Source organism: Haematobia irritans, unplaced genomic scaffold (genome assembly GCF_050003625.1).
Source record: "Haematobia irritans isolate KBUSLIRL unplaced genomic scaffold, ASM5000362v1 scaffold_36, whole genome shotgun sequence".
NCBI classification, from domain to species: Eukaryota; Metazoa; Arthropoda; class Insecta; order Diptera; family Muscidae; genus Haematobia; species Haematobia irritans.
The window spans coordinates 55,405-76,106 of NW_027445795.1; the positions used below are offsets into that span (position 1 = coordinate 55,405).

A 20,702-nucleotide genomic window follows, 5' to 3' on the forward strand; every position below is an offset into this window, starting at 1 on the left:
CATATCTCTTTGTGTTCCCAATGTAATTTCAAATACACACTTAAGTTCGAGTTTAGCCGTTAAAATCGCAATTTTTTCACCATTACTTTTCGTTATTAATTCACTTTAAGGAATACAACTTTTGTAAAAATTTGCTTTGGGCTATTCCCCATCAAGTTATAATAAAATTTGCAACAAATATGGATAATTGTATGTCTTTTTGTACTGATTTAGTTTTCACTTTAACGATTTGAGCGGCTAAACTCGAACTTAATACCCACCTTTAAGGTAAATTGTTCCCCTAAACCCCACTTAATACTTCTAGTAGAGGGTCTAAAATAAAACATGGTTGCTCAGCATGAGAGCAATATAAAAAAAATCGCATTTTGCAATCTTCAACTAACTTTTGATACTTTTCTAAAACAGCCTTTGATGAATTTTCAAAGGAAGGAGATTATGGTGCAAATATTTTTATTGTAACTCTGAGATATCATACCCTAAACCACAACTCAAAATATTTGAAGCGGAAAAAGTAGATTTTTCCAATTGTAGGAAAAACTTGGCTTATCAAAAATTCAAATAGTCGACTTCCCCAAATATTCAAAACTTTAAAAGCCGCCTTTCCAAATTTTGAAATGTCAACATTTTAACAAAGCTGAAAATCTTTACCAATTTTCAAAAAAGTCGGCTTTTTAAGTTTTGAAAAATTCGAAGTCACCTTTTCCGAATTTTCAAAAAGTCCGAAAACTCGAAGTCCATTTTTCCAAATTTTCAAAAGGTCGCTTTTTCCAAGTTTTCTAAAAGAAATTTCGACTTTCCAATTTTCGAACAAGTAGGGAACACCACATTTTAACTACAAACTGGATGATAAACATATTACGATTTTATGACGCCTAGTGAACATTTTCATACACTTCCATTAATTAAGTTTGTAGCATGGTTACAACAGACAAACACATACCACTGCATCGTTTTAATGTACCACCATTACCACGAATATATACAATTTATTTTTTAAGTTGTTGCGTTTCAATATTTCATTTACAGATGGATCCACAAACTTACTTTCGGCAAAACAAAAAAAGAAACACTAAACTATTTGTCGCTCAGTGACCAAATGTCATACACTTTTATTTTCGGCACATTTATATGTATATATAAAACACTATTCCGACTCCATACAAATAAAATTTACTCCTTCCAATAATCAAGTGGTTAAATCTGGTCAAAATACCGATGTGGACCATCTCCACATCAATTTGATTGTCTTAATCAAGCTGGCCTGTTGAGTAAAAGTTCTTTTCTATATGCTCGACATACCAAATTGATATATGAAGTAATAGGGACATTTTTGCCACATCACTTTTGAGGCGTACATGATCACTAATCCCAAACATATTTCAAATATCGATGAACTACTTGCGGGTACACCTAAGAGAAATAGTTTTAGAAAATCAAATATAACTATAGAAATGTATACTTACTTTAGACCAATTGGGAGATTTCAATTCCAAGAAGAAATTTTCTGGGACGTAAATTTTTGGGCAATAAACATCATAATTTCCACACTCAGGCCCCTCCTTCCCGTGTTTATTTCCTGTGAAAAGCATTTTGTATTATATTTTTGTTTTCAAAATACCAAGATTAACTTACCAATTGCGAATCTATTAAATCAAAGCAAAACATTAAAATATCAGCTTTGTGTTGGTTTCGGTGACAGCGTGTATTTATTTAATTCTTCAGAGCCCAACAAACACAAATGCAACGACGTTAAAAGTTTTCGTCAGCGGCTATTTCATATATATTGTTACGTTTTTATACCCACCACCATAGAATGGTGACGGGGGTATAATAAGTTTGTCATTCCGTTTGTAACACATCGAAATATCGATTTCCGACTATATAAAGTATATATATTCTTGATCAGGGAGAAATTCTAAGACGATATAACGATGTCCGTCTGTCTGTCTGTCTGTCTGTCTGTCTGTCTGTCTGTCTGTTGTAATCACGCTACAGTCTTCAATAATGAAGCAATCGTGCTGAAATTTTGCACAAACTCGTCTTTTGTCTGCAGGCAGGTCAAGTTCGAAGATGGGCTATATCGGTCCAGGTTTTGATATAGTCCCCATATAAACCGACCTCCCGATTTGGGGTCTTGGGCTTATAGAAATCGCAGTTTTAATCCAATATGCCTGAAATTTGAAATCTAGAGGTAATTTATGACCATAAAGAGGTGTGCCAAAAATTGTGAGTATCGGTCCATATTTTGGTATAGCCCCCATATAGACCGATCTCCCGATTTTACTTCTTGGGCTTATAGAAACCGCAGTTTTTATTCAATTTACCTGAAATTGGAAATCTAGAGGTATTGTAGGACAACAAATATGTGTGCCAAAACTTGTGAGTATCGGTCCATGTTTTGGTATGGTCCCCATATAAAACGACCTCCCAATTTGGGGTCTTGGGCTTATAGAAACCGCAGTTTTTATTCAATTTACCTGAAATTGGAAATCTAGAGGTATTGTAGGACCACAAATACGTGTGCCAAAAATTGTGAGTATCGGTCCATATTTTGGTATAGCTACATATAGACCGATCTCCCGATTTGGGGTCTTGGGCTTATAGAAACCGTAGTTTTTATCCAATTTGTCTGAAATTGGAAATCTAGAGGTATTTTAGGACCACACTGGTGAGTATCGGTCCATATTTTGGTATAGCCCCCATACAGACCGATTTCCCGATTTTACTTCTTGGGCTTCTAGAATCCGAAGTTTTTATCCTATTTGCCTGAAATTGGAAATCTAGAGGTATTTTCGGGTCATAAAGAGGTGTGCCGAAAACGGTGAGTATCGGTCCATATTTTAGTATAGCCCCCATAAGAACGATCTCCCGATTTAACTCCTTGGGTTTCTAGAAACCGTAGTTTTTATCTGATTTGCCTGAAATTGGAAATATTCTGGTATTTTAAGCTTACAAAAACGTGTATCGGTTTAAGTTTTTATCGGTCCATTTGGTAATGCCTCCATATAGACCGACTTCACTTCTTGAGGGTGTAGAAGGCGCACTGATCATGAAAATTGCTTGAAACTCAATGTAAAATTTCCAGATTTTACTTTTCGGGTGAAAATCTACAGATTTAAGATTTCAAATCAAGACGTTATTTTATAATTTTCTTGCACACTTACAAGAGATGTTAATGATTCGTCTAAAAATCAAACAAAAATGGTTCTTATAAATCCAGAATCTGATATAGTCCTCATAGGTAAAAATCTTTTGCTTTATCTTCTGGTTGAACAGCTCTGCTTGATCTGTTCTCAAACCCTCCTGAAATTTCAAACGAAACCCTAATATTTGATTCATGGTGGTGGGTATTTAAGATTCGGCCCGGCCGAACTTACTGCTGTATATACTTGTTATATTTAGGCGTTTTTAATTACCCGACAATTAAAACACAGTTCTTTTAAATAACGACGATCTACAATTTATTTACTATGACTTCACACTTTACAATTCGTTCACACTGAAGTTATTCGTTTGACGCTTTAATTAAGACTGACTCGTTAGCAGCATGCGAGCGCTTTTATATATGACGGTGTGGCAATACGAGAACATTCTGGTAGCACTACAATATTCTGGCAACGCCAGAACATTCTTTGACAATGCTAGAAGGATCTACGACCATTAAGTTGTTCGTCTGGTGGCTACCAAACACATACACACTCACATAGACATATGCTCGCATTACTACAACAACAATGACAATAGACAATGAGATGAAATGAGAATGCAGAATAACAAAGCAAAGGGGTTGCTATTCTATGAGAGAGTAAGAACTAACATTTCGATAAGCAAACAAAAGAACATAAAAGAAATTCAGGAAAATACTAGAAAATGAATAGATGATTCCAACAAGTGATAGCGAAATTGTATCGTTACAATTTGAAATTTTAAATTAACGGAAACTAATTTAAATAAGCATATATCTATAATTATCAAATTCGTAACACTGCCTCCCGCTTAAGCCTGTTCGTCCCGAACAGGCACAGAACCTGTTCCGTAAGGAGCCAATCGTTCCAGATGTACAACTTTCATCTTTGATCTAGGGCTGTCGTCCTTCTGAATCCGGTATACAACATCATTGATCTTCTTGATGACTTTGTATAGGCCTTCCCACTGTGTTTGCAGTTTGGGACACAGTCCTTTCTTTCGTTGCGGGTTAAATAGCAGAACCAATTCTTCTTCTTGGAAGCCCTCAGTATTTACAGCACGATCGTATCTCGCCTTCATTCTGTTGCTGACCATTTTTATTTTGTTGCGCACTGATTCGTGAACTTCTCCGAAAGTGTTTGGGATGTCGTTTCTGTTTTCTTCCATGGCGAGCTCATAAGGTTTAGCGCCGAATATCAGATCTCCAGGCAACTTCAACTCAGTTCCGAATAGAACATTGGCCGGTCTTCGAGAGGTGGAATCATGAATGGCAGATCTATAGGACAGCAAAAACTTTGGTATATGCTCGTCCCAGTCCCTCTGGCCGTTGTCCACTACTTTTCGAAGATGTTCCTCCAGAGTGCGATTAAACCTTTCTACCATGCCATCGGATTGTGGATGTAATGGCGTAGTCCTCGTTTTCTTGATACCAAGGGATTCACACATCTCTTTGAATATGGGCGATTCAAAATTTCTTCCCTGGTCTGAGTGAATCTCGGAAGGCACACCGTAGCGACATATCCAGTTTTTGTTGACCACATCCACAATCGTTTTTGCCTCTTGGTTTGGAATTGCATACACCTCCGGCCATTTGCTGAAGTAATCCATGACCACAAGGACATAACGGTTTCCAGAATCACTTACTGGGAAAGGGCCTGCCACGTCCATTGCTATTCTTTCAAACGGGGCTCCTGGTCTATATTCTTGCATAGGACCTCGACTTTTCCTTGTTGGACCTTTCGCCTTCATGCACTTCTCGCAATTGGCTACCCATTCAGCAATTGATTTCTGGCATCCAACCCAGTAGAATCGTTGCTTCACTTTATCGGCGGTTTTGGTTATTCCCAGATGACCTCCACTGGGACCATTATGGAACTCCGCCAAAACGTCTCTTATTTTGGAATCCGGAACGATGATCAAATTTCCAGCTCTGACATTTTTCTTTCAATGTGTAGAAACTTCTCATCATGAACCATAATTTTCTCATCCACAGAAATAATCTTCTTATCCAGCTCCCCAATTTGGCTTTCGATATGGTCCACACGTTTTCCCATGCCTTCAGCAATTTGTTGAAGATTCTCATTTAGAATTCTAGAATTTTCGTCCATCTTTTTTGAATTTTCGTCGAATTTTTCTTCCAATTTTCTAGAATTAGCTTCCATCATTTTTCTAGAATTCTCTTTCATTTTTAGAGAATTTTCTTCCATCATTTTGCTCAAAATATTGACCATCGATGTGTAATCAACAACATTAGAAGCTACAGATGGAGTTTCCAAGGCGCTGGCTACTACTGATTCGTCAAGATCTTCCTTATAATCGAACTCATGTGTTTCGATATCAATACTGCGCCGCTCGAACTCTTCCAGTAGTCGCTTTTGTAATTGAGCCTTCCAATAATCAAGTGGTTAAATCTGGTCAAAATACCGATGTGGACCATCTCCACATCAATTTGATTGTCTTAATCAAGCTGGCCTGTTGAGTAAAAGTTCTTTTCTATATGCTCGACATACCAAATTGATATATGAAGTAATAGGGACATTTTTGCCACATCACTTTTGAGGCGTACATGATCACTAATCCCAAACATATTTCAAATATCGATGAACTACTTGCGGGTACACCTAAGAGAAATAGTTTTAGAAAATCAAATAAAACTATAGAAATGTATACTTACTTTAGACCAATTGGGAGATTTCAATTCCAAGAAGAAATTTTCTGGGACGTAAATTTTTGGGCAATAAACATCATAATTTCCACACTCAGGCCCCTCCTTCCCGTGTTTATTTCCTGTGAAAAGCATTTTGTATTATATTTTTGTTTTCAAAATACCAAGATTAACTTACCAATTGCGAATCTATTAAATCAAAGCAAAACATTAAAATATCAGCTTTGTGTTGGTTTCGGTGACAGCGTGTATTTATTTAATTCTTCAGAGCCCAACAAACACAAATGCAACGACGTTAAAAGTTTTCGTCAGCGGCTATTTCATATATATTGTTACGTTTTTATACCCACCACCATAGAATGGTGACGGGGGTATAATAAGTTTGTCATTCCGTTTGTAACACATCGAAATATCGATTTCCGACTATATAAAGTATATATATTCTTGATCAGGGAGAAATTCTAAGACGATATAACGATGTCCGTCTGTCCGTCTGTCTGTCTGTCTGTCTGTCTGTCTGTCTGTTGTAATCACGCTACAGTCTTCAATAATGAAGCAATCGTGCTGAAATTTTGCACAAACTCGTCTTTTGTCTGCAGGCAGGTCAAGTTCGAAGATGGGCTATATCGGTCCAGGTTTTGATATAGTCCCCATATAAACCGACCTCCCGATTTGGGGTCTTGGGCTTATAGAAATCGCAGTTTTAATCCAATATGCCTGAAATTTGAAATCTAGAGGTAATTTATGACCATAAAGAGGTGTGCCAAAAATTGTGAGTATCGGTCCATATTTTGGTATAGCCCCCATATAGACCGATCTCCCGATTTTACTTCTTGGGCTTATAGAAACCGCAGTTTTTATTCAATTTACCTGAAATTGGAAATCTAGAGGTATTGTAGGACAACAAATATGTGTGCCAAAACTTGTGAGTATCGGTCCATGTTTTGGTATGGTCCCCATATAAAACGACCTCCCAATTTGGGGTCTTGGGCTTATAGAAACCGCAGTTTTTATTCAATTTACCTGAAATTGGAAATCTAGAGGTATTGTAGGACCACAAATACGTGTGCCAAAAATTGTGAGTATCGGTCCATATTTTGGTATAGCTACATATAGACCGATCTCCCGATTTGGGGTCTTGGGCTTATAGAAACCGTAGTTTTTATCCAATTTGTCTGAAATTGGAAATCTAGAGGTATTTTAGGACCACACTGGTGAGTATCGGTCCATATTTTGGTATAGCCCCCATACAGACCGATTTCCCGATTTTACTTCTTGGGCTTCTAGAATCCGAAGTTTTTATCCTATTTGCCTGAAATTGGAAATCTAGAGGTATTTTCGGGTCATAAAGAGGTGTGCCGAAAACGGTGAGTATCGGTCCATATTTTAGTATAGCCCCCATAAGAACGATCTCCCGATTTAACTCCTTGGGTTTCTAGAAACCGTAGTTTTTATCTGATTTGCCTGAAATTGGAAATATTCTGGTATTTTAAGCTTACAAAAACGTGTATCGGTTTAAGTTTTTATCGGTCCATTTGGTAATGCCTCCATATAGACCGACTTCACTTCTTGAGGGTGTAGAAGGCGCACTGATCATGAAAATTGCTTGAAACTCAATGTAAAATTTCCAGATTTTACTTTTCGGGTGAAAATCTACAGATTTAAGATTTCAAATCAAGACGTTATTTTATAATTTTCTTGCACACTTACAAGAGATGTTAATGATTCGTCTAAAAATCAAACAAAAATGGTTCTTATAAATCCAGAATCTGATATAGTCCTCATAGGTAAAAATCTTTTGCTTTATCTTCTGGTTGAACAGCTCTGCTTGATCTGTTCTCAAAGCCTCCTGAAATTTCAAACGAAACCCTAATATTTGATTCATGGTGGTGGGTATTTAAGATTCGGCCCGGCCGAACTTACTGCTGTATATACTTGTTATATTTAGGCGTTTTTAATTACCCGACAATTAAAACACAGTTCTTTTAAATAACGACGATCTACAATTTATTTACTATGACTTCACACTTTACAATTCGTTCACACTGAAGTTATTCGTTTGACGCTTTAATTAAGACTGACTCGTTAGCAGCATGCGAGCGCTTTTATATATGACGGTGTGGCAATACGAGAACATTCTGGTAGCACTACAATATTCTGGCAACGCCAGAACATTCTTTGACAATGCTAGAAGGATCTACGACCATTAAGTTGTTCGTCTGGTGGCTACCAAACACATACACACTCACATAGACATAGACATATGCTCGCATTACTACAACAACAATGACAATAGACAATGAGATGAAATGAGAATGCAGAATAACAAAGCAAAGGGGTTGCTATTCTATGAGAGAGTAAGAACTAACATTTCGATAAGCAAACAAAAGAACATAAAAGAAATTCAGGAAAATACTAGAAAATGAATAGATGATTCCAACAAGTGATAGCGAAATTGTATCGTTACAATTTGAAATTTTAAATTAACGGAAACTAATTTAAATAAGCATATATCTATAATTATCAAATTCGTAACACTGCCTCCCGCTTAAGCCTGTTCGTCCCGAACAGGCACAGAACCTGTTCCGTAAGGAGCCAATCGTTCCAGATGTACAACTTTCATCTTTGATCTAGGGCTGTCGTCCTTCTGAATCCGGTATACAACATCATTGATCTTCTTGATGACTTTGTATAGGCCTTCCCACTGTGTTTGCAGTTTGGGACACAGTCCTTTCTTTCGTTGCGGGTTAAATAGCAGAACCAATTCTTCTTCTTGGAAGCCCTCAGTATTTACAGCACGATCGTATCTCGCCTTCATTCTGTTGCTGACCATTTTTATTTTGTTGCGCACTGATTCGTGAACTTCTCCGAAAGTGTTTGGGATGTCGTTTCTGTTTTCTTCCATGGCGAGCTCATAAGGTTTAGCGCCGAATATCAGATCTCCAGGCAACTTCAACTCAGTTCCGAATAGAACATTGGCCGGTGTTCGAGAGGTGGAATCATGAATGGCAGATCTATAGGACAGCAAAAACTTTGGTATATGCTCGTCCCAGTCCCTCTGGCCGTTGTCCACTACTTTTCGAAGATGTTCCTCCAGAGTGCGATTAAACCTTTCTACCATGCCATCGGATTGTGGATGTAATGGCGTAGTCCTCGTTTTCTTGATACCAAGGGATTCACACATCTCTTTGAATATGGGCGATTCAAAATTTCTTCCCTGGTCTGAGTGAATCTCGGAAGGCACACCGTAGCGACATATCCAGTTTTTGTTGACCACATCCACAATCGTTTTTGCCTCTTGGTTTGGAATTGCATACACCTCCGGCCATTTGCTGAAGTAATCCATGACCACAAGGACATAACGGTTTCCAGAATCACTTACTGGGAAAGGGCCTGCCACGTCCATTGCTATTCTTTCAAACGGGGCTCCTGGTCTATATTCTTGCATAGGACCTCGACTTTTCCTTGTTGGACCTTTCGCCTTCATGCACTTCTCGCAATTGGCTACCCATTCAGCAATTGATTTCTGGCATCCAACCCAGTAGAATCGTTGCTTCACTTTATCGGCGGTTTTGGTTATTCCCAGATGACCTCCACTGGGACCATTATGGAACTCCGCCAAAACGTCTCTTATTTTGGAATCCGGAACGATGATCAAATTTCCAGCTCTGACATTTTTCTTTCAATGTGTAGAAACTTCTCATCATGAACCATAATTTTCTCATCCACAGAAATAATCTTCTTATCCAGCTCCCCAATTTGGCTTTCGATATGGTCCACACGTTTTCCCATGCCTTCAGCAATTTGTTGAAGATTCTCATTTAGAATTCTAGAATTTTCGTCCATCTTTTTTGAATTTTCGTCGAATTTTTCTTCCAATTTTCTAGAATTAGCTTCCATCATTTTTCTAGAATTCTCTTTCATTTTTAGAGAATTTTCTTCCATCATTTTGCTCAAAATATTGACCATCGATGTGTAATCAACAACATTAGAAGCTACAGATGGAGTTTCCAAGGCGCTGGCTACTACTGATTCGTCAAGATCTTCCTTATAATCGAACTCATGTGTTTCGATATCAATACTGCGCCGCTCGAACTCTTCCAGTAGTCGCTTTTGTAATTGAGCCTTGTTTCCTGTTGTCGGCAGCTCCAGTTTGCTCAATTCCTTTTTTAAGTCTTCCACACGAAGCTCATTAAACTTCATTGTAGATTTTTTTCCGTTATTTCACTTCCGACACCAATTGTTACGTTTTTATATTTAGGCGTTTTTAATTACCCGACAATTAAAACACAGTTCTTTTAAATAACGACGATCTACAATTTATTTACTATGACTTCACACTTTACAATTCGTTCACACTGAAGTTATTCGTTTGACGCTTTAATTAAGACTGACTCGTTAGCAGCATGCGAGCGCTTTTATATATGACGGTGTGGCAATACGAGAACATTCTGGTAGCACTACAATATTCTGGCAACGCCAGAACATTCTTTTGACAATGCTAGAAGGATCTACGACCATTAAGTTGTTCGTCTGGTGGCTACCAAACACATACACACTCACATAGATATATGCTCGCATTACTACAACAACAATGACAATAGACAATGAGATGAAATGAGAATGCAGAATAACAAAGCAAAGGGGTTGCTATTCTATGAGAGAGTAAGAACTAACATTTCGATAAGCAAACAAAAGAACATAACAGAAATTCAGGAAAATACTAGAAAATGAATAGATGATTCCAACAAGTGATAGCGAAATTGTATCGTTACAATTTTAAATTTTAAATTAACGGAAACTAATTTAAATAAGCATATATCTATAATTATCAAATTCGTAACAATATATTACAATGGTACCGTTCGCGTACCCAATACATTTTGAAAATTACCACACATTTTTGATTAAAGTCGTTCGTTTATACCAAAAAAACCAGTAAAAGTGCGCGAACTGACTGCGCCTGAGTAAAAAATAATATGGCGCATATCTCTCAAAATGGAAAAGAACACGATTTCAGAGGAAGAAATTTGTTTTAACAATTTAGTTGAAATTAGTAGTGAAAATTTAGAAAAAACTGTTGTGGACAATTCGAAAGGTTAGTGCAATGCAGTTGTTTGGTATATTTATCATAAAAAAAATATTTTACAGTAAACGAAAGCCTTTCACACAATTTTGAAGAAGTGGATGATGAAACCCAACTGGAAAACTTTCTACAATCGATTGATATGCCCAACATTTTTAATTATTTGAAAGGGAAGCGTCTATTTCTGTTTCGAAAGAACAAAAATTAAGAAAAGATTTGGTATCTCAGATGCAAATGTAACATATAGGAGTTTGCGCTATCTAAATGAACAAGATTTGAAAGAGGCGGTCCCGCCTTTAGGATTTAGAGCAGAGTTTCGAGAAAAACTATCCATCTGGAAAAAAAAGGTATTCTTATAATTGTCTTTGGAACGAAAATTTTATAGACTATATTTTAGTTTTGTATCCAGAAAGATCTTTCGGAGCCTGAAATCGGCCATTGCCGGACACCGTCAAAAAAATCTTTCGGAACTTCCATACTTAAGGTATATGTTGTTTCTTACTCATTTTGGAGACAATTTAGCTAATTACAATATATTTGAAGGATTTAAATACTTTGCTTAATGAAACGTCAAGGGGGAAGTCAATTATAGCATTTGAACATCAACATAAACATCTAACAGATTCCCACAGAGATGACATAATATCGATTATTATTGAAGAAGTAATTAACAATAATCTGGTGCTGCACTCCCAAGACTTTTTGGTATTGTTTAATGATATTTGCTCGGTGTTTCCATGCGAAAATGAAATGCAGGTAACTTTTTTAACATTCATCAAATTCTAAAAAGAATACTTTATCCGTATTTGTGGCAGGATTACTATTACATTCCAAGAAAAGGAAAAAACAATGCGTGTGGAAAACTGTATTCAAAATACAAGAATAAATGCTTGAAAAAGAAACGACTTTTATCACCCACGTTGGATAACCACTGTAAATTGTCAAATCAATCTCACATTCATGAGCACATAGAAATTGATGAGTCCATTGTTAAGGCATTGAAAACATCTTTAAAACGGGATTGTTCGAATTGGGAAAACGTATGTGAAAGGTGAAAGAAAACGTATCATTTTCGGCAAAATGATTTAAAGAAATTAGAGAGCAGAGAATTTCTTCAAGAATGGCCAAAACTGTCACATTCGAAAGCAGCTGAACTGGTTTGTAGTAGTGATGTTAAGTATTCACTTTCGAAAAAATGGATTTTTATTTTCTTTAGATCAATATAGATTTTGATTTGATGTACCCATCAAAGGGTCATTTACTTTTTTCAAATTGGGAAACTTTCAAACAAAAAATACGTAAATACTATGAAGGAAATATCCAAAATGAATATTGCAAACAGTTGCTCAAGTCAGCCATATCTTCAACAAATATAGGTAAATTTATAATTTTGAAGTTATCCTTTGAATAATACGTATCGTCGTCTTTAGATGCGCAAGACTACCTTTATACCATTCTACTTAATGCAGTTTTGCCATCAACAGCAAGATTTAAATGTGATAGTGGAAAACGCACCAAGAAAGCAACTATTCTTGATTCGCAAGAGAGTCTAGTTTTACGTCTGACTACCCTTAATGACTATCGCGGTAAAATCAATTCAATTATAAACAAATATTATTCGGCTGGAATAACAATTCAACCCTTTATAATAGTGCATGGTTTATCAGAGTCCGAGTTAATAAGCTTTTACGTATATTTTAATGACAATTTGATAAAATTGAACTCGTTTATAGAAAGTTTAGATATTTGCTTCAAAATATTTCATACATTGTCATTAAAGTATCCAGAAGCATGCGTAAATTCTTGGATGTTTATTCAAAAATATTTTTACAATATTCAAACAGTTTTCGATTTTAAATCTGTAAATGTCGCATCTCTTATAAGTTTTTTGCAACAGTAACTAAAATATTTCAAGAATGTTTCTTTGTTTTATGTGTTATAAGATCTATGACAGATCAACTATTTTAGTAAACCACTTAAAAAATGATCATTTGCTTTCAACGAAACTTCTAAGGCTTCAGTGCGTGCAAAATAATTGCATGCAAATATTTACTAGATTTACATCCTTTCGGATGCATTTAGACAGACATCATGGAAAGCACCAAATTATAAACATTAGAAATTATAAACATTAGATTAGAAATAATATTCAAAACACCGAACTGTCTCCAAGTACAAACACAGACGACATGCATAAATTAGAAAACAGGTGTACTGAAATCTTGCCAGATTCAAGTCCAATTGAAATTACAAGCGGATTTCAAACGGAAAACGTAAAACAAACTTTGGAAACAATTAAAAAGAAAGTGTTAATGCTCACATTGCAGTTATACCAAGAAAACCATATGCCCCGAAGTCGTGTTTTGGAAATTCAAAATTCCGTCTCGATGGTACTTTTGCCTATATCAAATATGATAGAAAATCGTATAATTGAAAGTGAAGTTACTGATGATTTTAGACATGTATTGAATTTTCTGAAGGATCCATTTAATTACATTAAAAGCGAATATAGGTTTTTAAAGACTCTCAAAGAAAGACAATTATATGAATCGCCAAAAACATTTCAAATTAGCAACATTATATCAGAAATGATTGTTAACGGAAACCCAGATTTGTGTGCCAAATCCGCCACCATTTATATAATGCCTTTAAAATTTATGTTTGAGTCTATCTTTAAAATTCCGAAACTGTTACAGCAAACTTTAGCAAATACAGAACAATGTTTAAATTCTAATGGTATTTATAATAACTATGCAAGTGGACAGTTGTTTAAAGAAAAAGTTGCAAACAGCGCCTTTCCGCTTACAGTTCCATATGTTCTTTATCTGGATGATTTTCAAATAAATAATCCTTTAGGAAGTCATACCTTTTCTATATGTGGCTGCTATATAAATTTTCCAACAATGCCACAACATTTGCTTTCCAAATTAGAGTTCATATTTCCGGTAGCATTCATACCGACCGCAGACTTAAAAAAACATGGAAATGAAGTTTCATTTCATCATTTATCACAAGAGCTGAAGAAACTAGAAAATGGTGTAGAAATCACTGTGGAAAATAAAGTGTACTCAATACGTTTTATTTTAGGTCTGATCGTTGGAGATAACTTAGCTTTGAACAGTATTCTAGGATTCGTCCAGTCCTTTCACTCGAAAAGATATTGTCGTGTTTGTTTAAGAACTAAAGAAGAAATGAAATGTGACACAACACAATTTGTGCAGTTCCTACGGAATGATACCAATTATCACGAAGATCTTTTAAAAAACAATTTTCAAGAAACTGGAATAAAAAACGTTTGCATATTTGAAGATATTCCCAGTTTTCGTGTAACAGATAATTTATGTTTTGATTTGATGCATGATGTGTACGAAGGGGTATGTGTATATGACGTGTGTAACATTTTACTTGCGTTGATAAATGATAATATTATCACAATGGATGAAATTAATAGCAGAAAGGAACTTTTTCAGTTCGGAGAAATAGAAATTGGTAATAATTCGTTAAAACTAGACTACGAACGATTGAAAAAGTTTAACTTGAAAATGTCTGCTAGTGAAACAGCTTGTTTTGTTCATTTTTTGCCTCTAATGATAGGTGATATCATACCTTCTGGAAATGTACATTGGGAAGTTTTCACAAATTTGTTACAAATTATTGAATATCTCCTAAAGTCTAGTTACGTTGAATCTGACCTAGTTCATTTGGAAGAACTAATTAAGAGGCATCATACGATGTATGTTAAATTGTATGGATATCTAAAACCGAAACACCATTTTCTAGTTCACTATCCAACTGCAATTAGAAAGTGCGGACCTCTTAAATTTATTTGGAGCATGCGTTTTGAAGCTAAACATAAGGAAGCAAAAGCATATCTAAGCAACACAACTTCACGGGTTAGCCCATGTCATTCCTTATCTATTAAAGCAGGAATTAAGTTTGCAAATTTTTTGATGAAATACGAATATTCATTGGATAAGGTTTTACATACTAATTCTTCAAAGCAAATTAAAGCTGAGGAAACTGATTTTTACGCAATACGTTATCCAAGTCTCAAAGATGCTGACATTTTTGAAGAAATTTTTTATAAAAATACTTTGTATAAAAAAAATTACTACTTGTGTACTAATACTATTCAAGTTTTCAAAATTAAACACATTTTAATACAGAATGAAAATATTTTAATTTTTTGTAATCAAGTGAATGTTAAACAATTTGATAATCATTTACAAGCTTTTGAAGTTGGAGCATTAAATGAAAATCTGTCTTTGAAATCAATTGATGATTTTGTAACTTTTCCATTTCACTTGTATCCTATGAATAATGGAAAAATTTATTTTAGGATTAAATACATATAAATACAACTGAAGTCATTCCATAACAGTCTAGTCTGTTTTATACAGTTTTATGATTATTTTAAAAATCTTACGAGTTCAATTTTACTTGTAATTAAATTAATGAATTGAGTACTATTATTTTTTATCCTTTAAAAAATAAAATTTGTAATAAAAATTGTATTTCTTTTATACACGTATGTATAAAAACAAACAAGGATATAACATTGAATTGGAGAATATTTTATTTAAACAAATGTATAATAAGTTTTAAGTTTTAATAAAAAGAAATAGCATATTTGAAAGGTTTTTTTATTTCTCGGGGGATGTCAACCCATTGGTTATGTGGTTGTGCACAATGCCGTTTCAAATCATGCCAGGTTAAGTACTAATGGTTGTCATTTCAAACACCACATCAGTTTCATTCCAACAACACCTTGTTGTCAATTTGAGAACGCCCGTGCTTATTTCAAAACGCTTTGTTCTGAAAAAAGCGTTGTCAGATCAACAACACCCGTTCTTGTTTTGTCAACATATCCGTCTTGATACACTATCGTGAACGGATGGTGTCAAAACGTGCACGCCGTTCATGATTTTTTCTGTGGGTGTATGCGTCCTAGGGCGAAAAGGACTTTAATTCGTGACCACCTCTCAAAAAATTGACAAATCCACCCAAAACCTAAAAAAATTTAAATTTTTATCTGAAAAACTTATTTTGCCCATATCTTCGTATATATGCGTCCTAGAGCGAAAAGGACTTTAATTCGTGACCACCACAAAAAATTGACTAATCCACCCAAAACCTAAAAAAATTTAAATTTTTATATGAAAAACTTATTTTGCCCATATACATAAACTAAGCGCCCTAGAGCGAAAAGGACTTTAATTCATGACCACCCCCAAAAAAATGAATAATCCAACCAAAACCTAAAAAATTGAAATCTTTATCTGAAAAACTTATTTTGCCCATATCTTCGTATATACGCGTCCTAGAGCGAAAAGGACCACCCCAAAAAATTTAATAATCCACCCAAAACCTAAAAAAATTGCAATTTTTATATAAAAACGCCCTAGAGCGAAAGGACTTTAATTCGTGACCACCCCCCAAAAAATTGACAAATCCACTCAAAACCTAAAAAATTTAAATTTTTATATGAAAAACTTATTTTGCCCATATTCCTAAACTAAGCGCCCTAGAGCGAAAAGGACTTTAATTTAATTAAAAAAAAATTGAATAATCCACCCAAAACCTAAAAAAATTGAAATTTTTATCTGAAAAACTTATTTTGCCCATATCTTCGTATATACGCGTCCTAGAGCGAAAATGACTTTAATTCGTGACCACCCCAACAAATTTAATAATCCACCCAAAACCTAAAAAAATTGCAATTTTTATATAAAAACCCCCTAGAGCGAAAAGGACTTTAATTCGTGACCACCCTCCAAAAAATTGACAAATCCACCCAAAACCTAAAAAAATTTAAATTTTTATCTGAAAAACTTATTTTGCCCATATACCTAAACTAAGCGCCCTAGATCGAAAAGGACTTTAATTTAATTAAAAAAATTGAATAATCCACCCAAAACGTAAAAAAATTGAAATTTTTATCTGAAAAACTTATTTTGCCCATATCTTCGTATATACGCGTCCTAGAACGAAAAGGACTTTAATTCGTGACCACCCCAAAAAATCGTAAAAAACTGGAATTTTTAATTTAAAAATTTATTTTGCCCATATCTCCTTAAATATGCGTCCTAGAGCGAAAACGACTTTAATTCGTGACCAAATCCACCCAAAACCTAAAAAAATTTAAATTTTTATATGAAACACTTATTGTGCCCATATCTCCCAAACTAGGCGTTCTAGAGCGAAAATACTTTAATTCGTGACCACCAACAAAAAATTGAAAAATCCACCCAAAAACTAAAAAATTGCAATTTTTATATGAAAAACTGCTTTTGCCCATATCTCCTTTAATATGCGTACTAGAGCGAAAAGGACTTTAATTCGTAACATCCCAAAAAAATTGAAAAATCCACCCAAATCGTAAAAAAATGGAATTTGTATTTTAAAAATTTATTTTTCCCATATGAACAATTTCTTTTGCCCATATCTCCTTAAATATGCGTCCTAGAGGGAAAAGGACTTTAATTCGTGACCACCCCCAAAAAATTGAAAAATCCGCCCAACAGCTAAAAAACTGCAATTTTTATATGAAAAATTTCTTTTGCCCATATATTCTTAAATATGCCTCCTAGAGCGAAAAGGACTTTAATTCGTGACAACCCCCCAAAAAATTTACTAATCCACCCAAAACCTAAAAAAATTTAAATTTTTATATGAAAAACGTATTTTGCCCATATTCCTAAACTAAGCGCCCTAGAGCGAAAAGGACTTTAATTTAATTTAAAAAAAATTGAATAATCCACCCAAAACCTAAAAAAATTGAAATTTTTATCTGAAAAACTTATTTTGCCCATATCTTCGTATATACGCGTCCTAGAGCGAAAATGACTTTAATTCGTGACCACCCCAACAAATTTAATAATCCACCCAAAACCTAAAAAAATTGCAATTTTTATATAAAAACCCCCTAGAGCGAAAAGGACTTTAATTCGTGACCACCCTCCAAAAAATTGACAAATCCACCCAAAACCTAAAAAAATTTAAATTTTTATCTGAAAAACTTATTTTGCCCATATACCTAAACTAAGCGCCCTAGATCAAAAAGGACTTTAATTTAATTAAAAAAAATTAATAATCCACCCAAAACCTAAAAAAATTAAAATTTTTATCTGAAAGACTTATTTTGGCCATATCACCTAAACTAAGCGCCCTAGAGCGAAAAGGGCTTTAATTCGTGACCCCCCAAAAAATTGAAAATCCACCCAAAACCTAAAAAAATTGAAATTTTTATCTGAAAAATTTATTTTGCCCATATCTTCGTATATACGCGTCCTAGAGCGAAAGCGACTTTAATTCGTGACCACCCCAAAAAATTTAATAATCCACCCAAAACCTAGAAAAATTGCAATTTTTATATAAAAACTTCTTTTGCCCAATCTCCTTAAATATGCGTCCTAAAGAGAAAATGACTTTAATTCGTGACCACCCCAAGAAAGTTAATAATCCATTCAAAACCTAAAAAAATTTAATTTTTATATGTGTTTAAGTTCAAATTCCGTTTTCTTAGCTTTTGTTAAATCATATAATCATTTTCAAGTGTAATCCCTCCGTTAGGATTTGTCTATACCTTTTCTGTCTTTCGGCATTTTCAATTTATTGCACATAAATATATTTATATTATCAACAACCAAGGTATGCACTTTCAGTCAAAGATAGTAAAAGAAGAAGATGGGAGATTGGCTTGCGTCATACCAAATGTTGCATTTACCAGATTAGTTTAATACATGTTTGTAATCTTTTAGTTGTTTTTATACCCTCCACCATAGAATGGGGGGTATATTAACATGGTCATTCCGTTTGTAACACATCGAAATATTGCTCTAAAACCCCATAAAGTATATATATTCTGGGTCGTGGTGAAATTCTGAGTCGATCTGAGCATGTCCGTCCGTCCGTCTGTCCGTCCGTCTGTTGAAATCACGCTAACTTCCGAACGAAACAAGCTATCGACTTGAAACTTGGCACAAGTAATTGTTATTGATGTAGGTCGGATGGTATTGCAAATGGGCCATATTGGTCCACTTTTACGTATAGCCCCCATATAAACGGACCCCCAAATTTGGCTTGCGAGGCCTCTAAGAGAAGCAAATTTCATCCGATCCGGCTGAAATTTGGTACATGCTGTAAGTATATGGTCTCTAACAACCATGCAAAAGTTGGTCCACATCGGTCCATAATTATATATAGCCCCCATATAAACCGATCCCCCGATTTGGCTTGCGAGGCCTCTAAGAAAAGCAAATATATACTTGTTCGTTTTTATTTTTAAAATGATTGGCTTGCGTCATACCAAATGTTGCATTTACCAGATTAGTTTAATACATGTTTGTAATCTTTTAGTTGTTTTTCGTTTTTATTTTTTAAATGAAAAATGTAATTTTCTTAATGAAACAATGTTAAATTTTAGGCAACAACAAAAAAAATTACATTTTCCCCTTTATGGAAATTTATTTCGTGCTCTTAATTTCTTTTTATTTGCATTTTAATGCTATATCAATACTTGTCGTATACGCGTTTGGTTCGAGTATTAAACTAATGTGGTAAATGGTTTGATGTGCTCAGTAGCCAATCTCCCATCTTCCCCTTTTATTATCTTTGCGCTTTACAACTCGTATTTTATATCGGTTGTACATTAAATCTCTACGAGAAAAAATTAAATTATCCGTCGTTCTTTAATATCCTGTTACATTGCCATTAAAGTGTTGAAAAATGCTTGTAATTCTGATTTGTTTTCATCCAAATATTCTACGTCAAAGTTGAATTCAATTTCGCTGTAGTTCTCCATTTGATTACATTCATATTGTTGTGTTTATACCCTTCACCACTACTGTGGTACAGGGTATAATAAGTTTGTGCATTTGTATGTAACGCCAAGAAATAGTGGTCATAGACCCATCTTTTAGTATACCGATCGGCTTAGAATTAAATTCTGAGTCGATTTAGCGATGTCCGTCTGTCTGTCTGTCCGTCTGTCTGTATATGTAATTTTGTGCACAAAGTACAGCTCGCAATTTAAGTCCGATCGTCCTCAAATTTGGCAGAGGGCTGTTTCTTGGGACAGAGACAATCGCTATTGGTTTTGGAAAAAATCGGTTCAGATTTAGATATAGCTGCCATATATATTTTTCCCCGATGTGGTCATAGTTAGCGTGTTTATAAACCGATTTTCTTAAAAGACCGTACATCGAAATATTTTATGAATCTCGCAAATCTTGCAAAATATCAGCCAAATCGCTTCAGATTTAGATATAGCTCCCATATATATCTTTCGCCCGATATGGACTAATATGGTCCTAAAAACCAGATTTTTGGCCCAATTTGGTTGAAATTTTGCACAGGGAGTAGATTTAGCATTGTAGCTATGCGTGCCAAATTTGATTGAAATCGGTTCAGATTTAGATATAGTGTACAATTCCGAGACGGCTTAGACTGGAATGGACTGTATAGTTTAATAATCTCCCAGAATCGTAAGTCAGTATGAAAAATAGAAAGTAAATAAAAAGAGGCAGTTTCAGTATAAACGTTATAAAATTTAGGTTTATTGTGGATGGCGGCTGCTTACCAGTTTGACTGACAAAACACAAGTGAAGTATTGAAAATTCATTAGGTAGACATAATTAATTAGTACAAGGTAATTTAGAAAAGGACAAATATTTGAAAATAATTTGAGTGAAAACTTTCCCTGTGTGAAAGAGAAAGCTGCTAGGGTTACCACTATATCAATAAATAAGCAGATATGAACTTAAC

General features: G+C 34.8%; 3 protein-coding genes and 1 long non-coding RNA gene across 4 annotated transcripts; 3 read left to right on the forward strand and 1 right to left on the reverse strand.

Annotated features, from left to right (window-relative positions):
* Window positions 1–1,077: 1,077 nt before the first annotated feature.
* On the reverse strand, window positions 1,078–1,733 carry LOC142242534 (uncharacterized). Its single transcript, XR_012724142.1, has 3 exons — window positions 1,633–1,733; window positions 1,464–1,576; window positions 1,078–1,410 (listed from the first exon to the last, which is right to left on the reverse strand). It is a non-coding gene; the product is annotated as an uncharacterized LOC142242534 (long non-coding RNA).
* Window positions 1,734–10,706: 8,973 nt separating this feature from the next.
* On the forward strand, window positions 10,707–12,854 carry LOC142242536 (uncharacterized). The gene is made up of 5 exons (XM_075314114.1): window positions 10,707–10,720; window positions 11,134–11,284; window positions 11,335–11,421; window positions 11,481–11,693; window positions 11,753–12,854. The coding sequence occupies exons 1-5, from the start codon at window positions 10,707–10,709 to the stop codon at window positions 11,990–11,992; spliced, it is 705 nt and encodes a 234-aa protein (XP_075170229.1). The 3' UTR covers window positions 11,993–12,854.
* On the forward strand, window positions 12,000–12,854 carry LOC142242535 (uncharacterized). Its single transcript, XM_075314113.1, has 3 exons — window positions 12,000–12,094; window positions 12,154–12,313; window positions 12,368–12,854. Exons 2-3 carry the CDS (start codon window positions 12,175–12,177, stop codon window positions 12,835–12,837), a joined length of 609 nt encoding a protein of 202 aa, XP_075170228.1. The 5' UTR covers window positions 12,000–12,094; window positions 12,154–12,174; the 3' UTR covers window positions 12,838–12,854.
* Window positions 12,855–13,126: 272 nt separating this feature from the next.
* LOC142242537 (uncharacterized) lies at window positions 13,127–14,311 on the forward strand (the record flags this gene model as incomplete). The annotated part of the gene is made up of 1 exon (XM_075314115.1): window positions 13,127–14,311. A coding segment is annotated over exon 1 (1,185 nt), but the record flags the coding sequence as incomplete, so codon positions are not given.
* Between the last annotated feature and the right edge of the window lie 6,391 nt (window positions 14,312–20,702).